We start from the raw sequence: 7500 nt of genomic DNA, 5'->3' as shown, positions 1-7500 counted from the left end.
ACGAAATGATTTATAAAATATTAGAACCTACAATTGAGGCGGTGGCTTCATAGCTCAGTTGGTTAGGGCCAGGTGGGGGGGGGGGGGGTACTCCCATATGAAACAGACGGGGATGCTCGTGTAAATTTTGGATTTTGGTCTCGTTTAGGGTGTTCCGGGCAAAGCGCCAATATTTTTAGCCGGCAAGGTCTCGTTTTGGGTTCCGCGAAGAAACACAGAATTACGTGAAGAGAAACAGAAGTCAATTTTCTTTTTAACTTGCTTTTAGGGGTCAAAATTTCCTTAAGCCATGCCCAGATTAGTCTCCTTTAGGGGTCACAAAAGGCTTGAACCACGCTCAGATGGTCTTCTTTAGGAGTTGAATGCACTGGAATGGCAGAGGTCATTACATCTAATCTCGTAGCAGCCACTTAAATTTTTTGTGTCTGTAAGAGACAATAAATTATTATTATTGCTTAAATCATCCAGCTAAGTCTGAGGATCACTTCTCTCATTCATTTAAACATGGGTTTACTTGTACACTTTCATACACCATGCTTACCTATGCTATCCGTTCAATACAAAATGCACCAAATTATGATCAATATTTATACAAAAGTGTTCGGTCTTTTACTTTTTAAAATTTTTAGCCTTGTAAATACTAGTCATTTTTATTTTTCATCTGAATTTTTTACTTGCAAAGGATATTCTTAACTTTTAAACATTATTTTGAAGGTTGAAATGTGTTCGGATTTGTGGGGAAATACAATGTCAAAAATAAAATATTTCATTAATTTTGTCCAATTTGTAGTGTGCCCTTGTATTATTATTATTTACAGGTATAAAATTTTCATCAGCTCTCATGAATTGGCTATTATTTGGTGTCGTACAATATGGCAGTTTTTGTTGTTTAGTCTTGTTTTCTGGTAGCGAGACAGTCACATTCTAACTTACTAGAGCTGTTACATCTCCTTTATACACCTTTTCAAAAAGAGGCTACGTGTAGCCCATACTCTGACCTTCACCATGCTTCATGCTAGCATTCTGAAGAACCAATTTTGCACCTAAAATACCTTAAAAATTAAATTAAGCAAACTCTAATGAAAACTTCACTAGTATGTTGGTTTTTAAACATTTTATTCTCACAATTCCCCAAAAAGCCATCACGCTAAAAAGGATACCCACTGATACAGTTAGTACTTCCTTTTGAATATTAATCACTAAAAAGGATAATTTTCCCTTTAATACAGTTGATACTTATTTTTATATATTAAGTGTGATGACTTTGTTTTACCCCAAAAATTTGAAACTGATATGCAAAGATGTGCCTAGCCTTAAAAAAATACACTTCCAATATCAAGAGGGTTACACCAAATTTAAATAGTTCAAAGAAACTGGTTTTAGTAACAAGCTTGTGCTTGGATGAAACCAACAACTGTAGTCCTATTTACTGCCAAAGAATGAGTAGTTCTACTGTCTCGCTATCATATGACATAATGCATTAAATAAAGCTATAAAGTTGTTAATAGTGCAAAGAAACTGTTTTTAGTGTGTTAAATATAGTGTTTTAAATAATACCAGTAAGTGGTGTTTTTAACAAGTTATTGAGATATTGGAGCTGTGTGTAGACAACTTGCATGTTGCACGCCTTGCTATAAAATAGTCTAACATCATGTGTGGACACAATGTTTCACCTCACATTCAACCTTGACTTGACGAGGAGTGATACTCCTCCTGACGTGTTCGTATTTCTCTGATAGAAAAATAGATCAGAAACTGGCTATTATAGCTTAATTCCATTTTATGGATCTGATATAGAATGGTGGCAAGTTTTGCTGCAGTACACACATGATTTGGATTCTCAGTAATTAACTAAAGTCATGCAATAGTATAAGATATGAGAAAATTGAAACAGATGTACTGGAAGATAGACAGAAGTCAGGGCCACCAAGTACAAATTACTCAGAAGCTATTGAAGAATGATGCATATGTTGTGGTTCATTTTTTTTCTTGGTTTAAAATTTTTCAAACCAGCTGACTTTTGATTTTGCTTTGTCTAAAGCTGATGATACATGGTTCAACATCTTGCAACATTTGTTGCTCAACAAATGTTGAACATTGTTGCACAAACGTGTTGAACGGAATAGAGCTGGTCTCTATCTTCCTTCAACACCGTTCAACAACATTCAACGTGTTGAATGGCATATTTCAACATTCAACATGACACAACAAATGTTGAACCGTATATCATTGGCTTAATATTCATTATGAAAATCTGAAACAAAAGAAAATCAAAATTCAACTGGTTAAAAAATCTTGAACCAGGAAAAAAAAAACAACTACAATCGGGAACAGTTGAACCCACAAATGACCAGCTCCCAACATTAGTGGCTTCATAGCTCAGTTTTGAATAGAGTGTCGCACCGGCATCGCTATTTAATGGGTTGAAACCCCACTGAAGTCCTGAAATTTTCAGGCTTCTCCTCACAATTGCCAAAATTGCATTCATAACTGCAAGGATTATAGTTTCACTTAATCATCCCTATTGTTATTCAAATTATGACATGGACATAGGTGACCCTGTATTCTGGAAGTCAACCCAAAGACTAAAGCAGGTCTTAAAGTGCCACTGCGATAAAATAATCACTTCCTTTTTTCCTTCAGATTTTGGAAATGTGTTTATTATATACGCAAAAGGCGTGTTTAAAAGTCTGAAAGCCCAAAACTTCCGGGTTGCACATTAATTCTGCTGTGTACATGTGCATTTCATAATTTTTAAACTAGACTAAGTGAGACTTTGATGTCATTTTCTCCTCGATCCATCTCTCTCAAGATCTTAAAGTTAGTAATGGCCGTTCATTAAATAGAAAAATTCCAGTTAAAATAAACAAGTGTCCTTTTGAAATCAAGGCTTAAGGCTTTGGTCACTTAGTGTTTAGTTATTAACATAGTTTTGAAATCCAAAGAAAAATAAGAATTGATCTTTTGGTCACAGTAGCACTTTAAAAGAGTTTTACATCTGTGCTAGCTATTCTAAAGGCAGTTATGGCTGCTCCTATTCCAGCTAGTACTGCAGTTGCTATGGCTGCTCTCCATACAACCTAAAACAAACAAGGCACATTTCAGAGAGCGTCTGCAGAGGATACTTTAAAGAAACTATTAGGTAATATTAAATGTTAATTTCTGACTTCTTGTTTATTTATTGAGTTATCAATACAAAGGATTTCATTGTCTTGGCATTTCCATGCTACCTGCCCAAACTACAGGAGATGCTGTAGCTTTGCTATTTTTGGGCATTGTGTTTTGTAAAATGAAATACTGTACCAAATAAGAACTGATTGATTGACTATGGAAACAACATGTCATTGAGAATTTTATTTTCTGCTCAAAACCAAGTGCTGAAAAGAAAACGCTGTTAACTGCAAAAGCCGTCAAATTAATTTTATCCCATCTGTGAGGAGAATTATTACACTTCTAAAACCACTACAAACCTTCTCTTGCCAGTTCGATCTTTCAATCACTGTGTGATATGGTATCTGTGTAAATGACACCTAGAGGAACCAAAGGAAATAAAATCTATCTGCGCATATACATGTAACACGGTTATGACTAATGATAAACAAGGTCTGCAAAGGCTGTCATTTTTTGGAGTGTTTGCAGAAGGCATTTTTTGAGCTAACTCAATAGTCGTTTCCTCTCCTGCTTCTTTTGTGGCAGTCGTGCTAAAAATGACTTTCATTTGTATACAAAGAATGTCTGTTTAATTTTGAATAACTTGAAGATTGTCATGATGATCTTCAACTCGCTTATTTAAATTTCTGCAGGATTTCATGTCTTAATTTCAATTTCTGTGGTTCAAATAATTTTGACATGTGAAAACTATTTTGTATGAATAATAATTTCATTTGTTATAAAGCTGAGTTTTTTCCCCAGGCAGCGTGCCCTCTCAATGGTTACTTCGAGGTCACATCAAATATAACAATAAAACTGTTTCCTGCAAAAGTCTCTGAGCGAGCAACAGTGAAAAATCTATGACGTCAGAGGGTAACAGTGCACTGTTATCCGCGAATGTTGACCGACGACTGCTGTTGCTGTTGCAAGTTATACAAACAAATCACTTAATGACTGGTCTCTTGGGAAACAGTTCATTTTGTTTCCCTCAAATCTCAATGTTTCCCTCGGCTGCGCCTCAGGGAAACATTGAGATTATCGGGAAACAAAATGAACTGTTTCCCTCGGGACCAGCCATTAAGTGTTTAATGTTGTATTATTCATTAAAATGTTTGGTGTCATTAATTGCCTTTATTTAGTGTTTCTTGTACCACTGTCAAAATTGTGTGACATATATTCTAAGGCACTTGTTGCTGATTAGAGTAGCCACAGGTTTCAAGGCTTCACACTTAAAAAGGCCCTCTATCTTAACTTCACTGACGGATTTTTTGAATAAAAGCATGTTCATTCACTTTATTAGATAAGGAACATTCCAGAAGATGAAGAAGTGTATCACTTTATTGACAGTGACTTGGGAATGCTGATAAAAGTCTGAATACCCTTCCACAAGAGTCGAACCTACAACCTTCCAATAATTGCCAGCTAATGGAAACCAGTGGGATTGCCATCTATGCCACTGCACATTGAATCTCTAAGGATAAAATTCTACTGTAGGATTGGCCTAGTGCTGGCATCTCTCTTTAACATATGCCAACTGACTCGATCTCTGACTTGTGTTGTGTACTTACCATTGTGTACAGAGGGATGAATGTATTAGGCATACTCCAGTGAAGAAAGTTGAACAATTTTTTCTTCATGAGGAAAACTGGTGAAGTGACTAAGGATCTCATCTGTCAAAAAAGGCAAACTTAAAAATTGGCTTCAAGAGCCTGTCAAAATTGAAACAAAAAATGGTTATCAGTGTGGAATGTGATGGAAAAATGTAGAGCTGTGGAATAGAGGTGAAAAGTGATTTGTTAATGCATTCACAAAGACAGATTTAATGCTCCAAATTTTCACTTTATCGAGGGGAAATAAAATATAAACATAATTATCTTGTTAAATTAACAGATTAAGCTAGGTTGCTTTGCATGAAATTATGCAGAATGTCCTTTGTTTTTATGCATTTGCTTAAATAAATGTGACAGCCAAAATAAGGACATGCTGTGTCACATATTGCAAAATCAAATCATATCCAAACTGACAGTGGTGGCTGGTGCTATTTTTCGCAATAATCCTACCATTACTGATATGCTTCAAATAGTAACGGTTACTTTGTTCTGGCTAAAATAATTCTAGGTAGGAAAGATTCTCCCCAAAACAGTTATATATCCAGCATAAGCAAGATGAAATTGAAAGGAGAAAAAACACACTCTTTGCCAAATATATAATAATCTATTATTGGTATTATAGTTAATATGATCTTTTATAATTACCTCAATGTAATTGTACATGGCTAAATCACACATGGCTTCAACATCCTTGTTCCTTGTGCGAGAGTACTCTGCAAGAACTGCCCCTGAAGAGAATTAATAAAGTACCATATTCGAAGAAACTATAGGGCTTATAGGAACAACTCTATTTTGCAATGACTCCAAACCTATCAAGAAATTTGGAAAATGAAACTAAAAATAAAATGTATTAAGACTTTTCTTAAAATTAACTTTCTTAAGCTGGAAAGAACCAAACTGAACTTGGAAGAAAATCTGATTTTAGGCCTCCAAAATGTGACAGGTTTTTTACAATACACCAGGTCAATTGTTACAAAAACTTCAATAATGCTAAAGTTAGGCCTCATTAGGCCTAAAAACGATGTTTAGGCCTACGGTTAGCCAATTTGAAGGTTTTGGGATGCTTTAGTATGTAGGTAAATCAATGACATGTAACAAATGACCTGTAGAATGTGATCTGCGGTTTAAACCTGCTGTCCAAAATGCTAGACCTTATGACTGTGGACTGCTCTTCTCAACCTCCCCAGAGGGATAAATTTCTGGAAAATACTTAAAATAAATCTCATGTAAAAAATAATGATGGAAAGGATGACCCACTAACCAAGATTGTCATTGTGTTTCTCTAGAAGTCCATCAAAAACAAGACAATCCTCAAAAGCCTAAGTAAGAGAACAAAAATACATTATGAAAAAAAAAAATCATAGTTTCTGCTGTTACACACCAGTACAGTAATTATTGTTGAGGGGAAGGAATATTTTTGAGCAAGAAAGGATGGACTCCACTGATTTTTTCTACCAACAGGATACAATCAGTTCCTGTTTAAAAATACCTGTAAGACCTTACTAGCTCGTATATAAAGAGAATTTGAAATACTTGGATTAGAAGTGGTGTCAGATGGTATGTTATTTCTTTGTCCAGGTTTACAACGTTGACCCTCTACGACTACTCTGTTTGCAATTGGACCTCATCGAGAATGCATGTTTCCTATGACACTTTTTTGGGTATCATATTTAGATCTCTTTGGAGTGATGCAAACTTATCCTCAGGTAAAAAGGCATCATTTGTTTGCTTTACAGGCATGCACACTTCTTGAAAGTTTAACTATTTCTAGAATGGCTGTTCTGCTAGCTACATTCTCTCACAGAGACTTACACAATTTGTTCCTTGTCCATAGAAGGGTACCATTGCATGAGCTGCATCACCAATAATAACAACCTTGTCTTTAACATGATATGGATTACACTAGTAATCAAGAAAACAACCCGAAGGAGATCAGTTCTTGCAAACTACCTTTTGGGTAAAAAGCCTCACAGGAAATTGGAAAGTAAAAGGGTTACTAAGCCACTTACTGCAACAACAAGCAGATGGACTAGAAAACTCCATAAACACAACCGATTTTAATTCATTGTTGAGAAAGGACTGTATAAAGCTAAAAGTGACGTGGTGGATGCTGACAAAGGGAAGGCAGACATGCGAGCAGCACAGAAGATTGGTACTAATGTAAGCACCCTTGTTACACTTAATTGACACAATGCATTTTATTCCCAGTGCATTTTTTTAACTTCACTTTACCAAGTGCTAGTTAGTCTGTTTCAGGGCCACTCATCCTACCTTGACAGATATCATTGGGCTCGTGGGGTTTCTAAAAAACTCTTCCACCAGTTTTTCTCTGGAATTGAAGTTGCATTAAACAAACATTATTGTAATTAGAAAGTCCATTAATCATTGTTGTTTCCCTGTTACAGCTACTTTCAATTTAGTGAGGGCACACAAAAGATGTGAGGAAACTTTAATTAAGGTCTCTCCTTATTAATTCTCACTTACTCGCAACATCTTTTTTTCTGGCAAACAACAAATTATTCTACTCCCTACATTCCAAATCTCTCTGGAAATAGATATAGTACCACTGTTTGAGTTACAGACAGAATAACATAACTTTAATAAACAAATTTCTTACTCTCCCATCAGGGCCAAGAAGTCAGGGAATTCAGTTTGAAAAAAATCCAAGACGTCTTCCTACAAGAAAGATCCCAAATTTCACTTACCATTGACGTGACTGACAACTTGACATCTCAATATT

The 7500-nt window shown here is 35.5% G+C and overlaps 2 protein-coding genes across 3 annotated transcripts in view; one reads left to right on the top strand and one right to left on the bottom strand.

Moving 5' to 3' along the window:
• LOC138049898 (xaa-Arg dipeptidase-like) overlaps window positions 1-2037 on the top strand; it is a 3668-nt gene extending 1631 nt beyond the window's left edge. Inside the window, exon 1 of the mRNA XM_068896363.1 lies at window positions 1-2037. This exon is cut by the window's left edge and continues 1631 nt beyond it. The gene's annotated coding sequence lies outside the window, so the exon portion shown is untranslated.
• The window catches only part of LOC138049897 (kynurenine 3-monooxygenase-like), an 18380-nt gene continuing 11979 nt past the window's right edge, over window positions 1100-7500 (bottom strand). Inside the window, exons 11-18 of one of the 2 annotated variants that reach the window (XM_068896362.1) lie at window positions 7378-7436; window positions 7032-7089; window positions 6573-6662; window positions 6022-6079; window positions 5406-5488; window positions 4719-4820; window positions 3471-3530; window positions 1100-3080 (exon numbers count right to left, since the gene is read on the bottom strand). In XM_068896362.1, coding sequence (XP_068752463.1) covers window positions 2982-3080; window positions 3471-3530; window positions 4719-4820; window positions 5406-5488; window positions 6022-6079; window positions 6573-6662; window positions 7032-7089; window positions 7378-7436 — 609 coding nt within the window. In that variant the 3' untranslated portion in view covers window positions 1100-2981. Of the gene's footprint in view, window positions 3081-3470; window positions 3531-4718; window positions 4821-5210; window positions 5489-6021; window positions 6080-6572; window positions 6663-7031; window positions 7090-7377; window positions 7437-7500 lie in introns of those variants that run through there. The other variant, XR_011132484.1, reaches the window with a different exon arrangement.

The sequence above is a fragment of the Montipora capricornis genome, chromosome 5 (assembly GCF_036669925.1).
Source record: "Montipora capricornis isolate CH-2021 chromosome 5, ASM3666992v2, whole genome shotgun sequence".
NCBI lineage: Eukaryota > Metazoa > Cnidaria > Anthozoa > Scleractinia > Acroporidae > Montipora > Montipora capricornis.
This window is presented reverse-complemented; position numbering and strand designations above follow the sequence as displayed.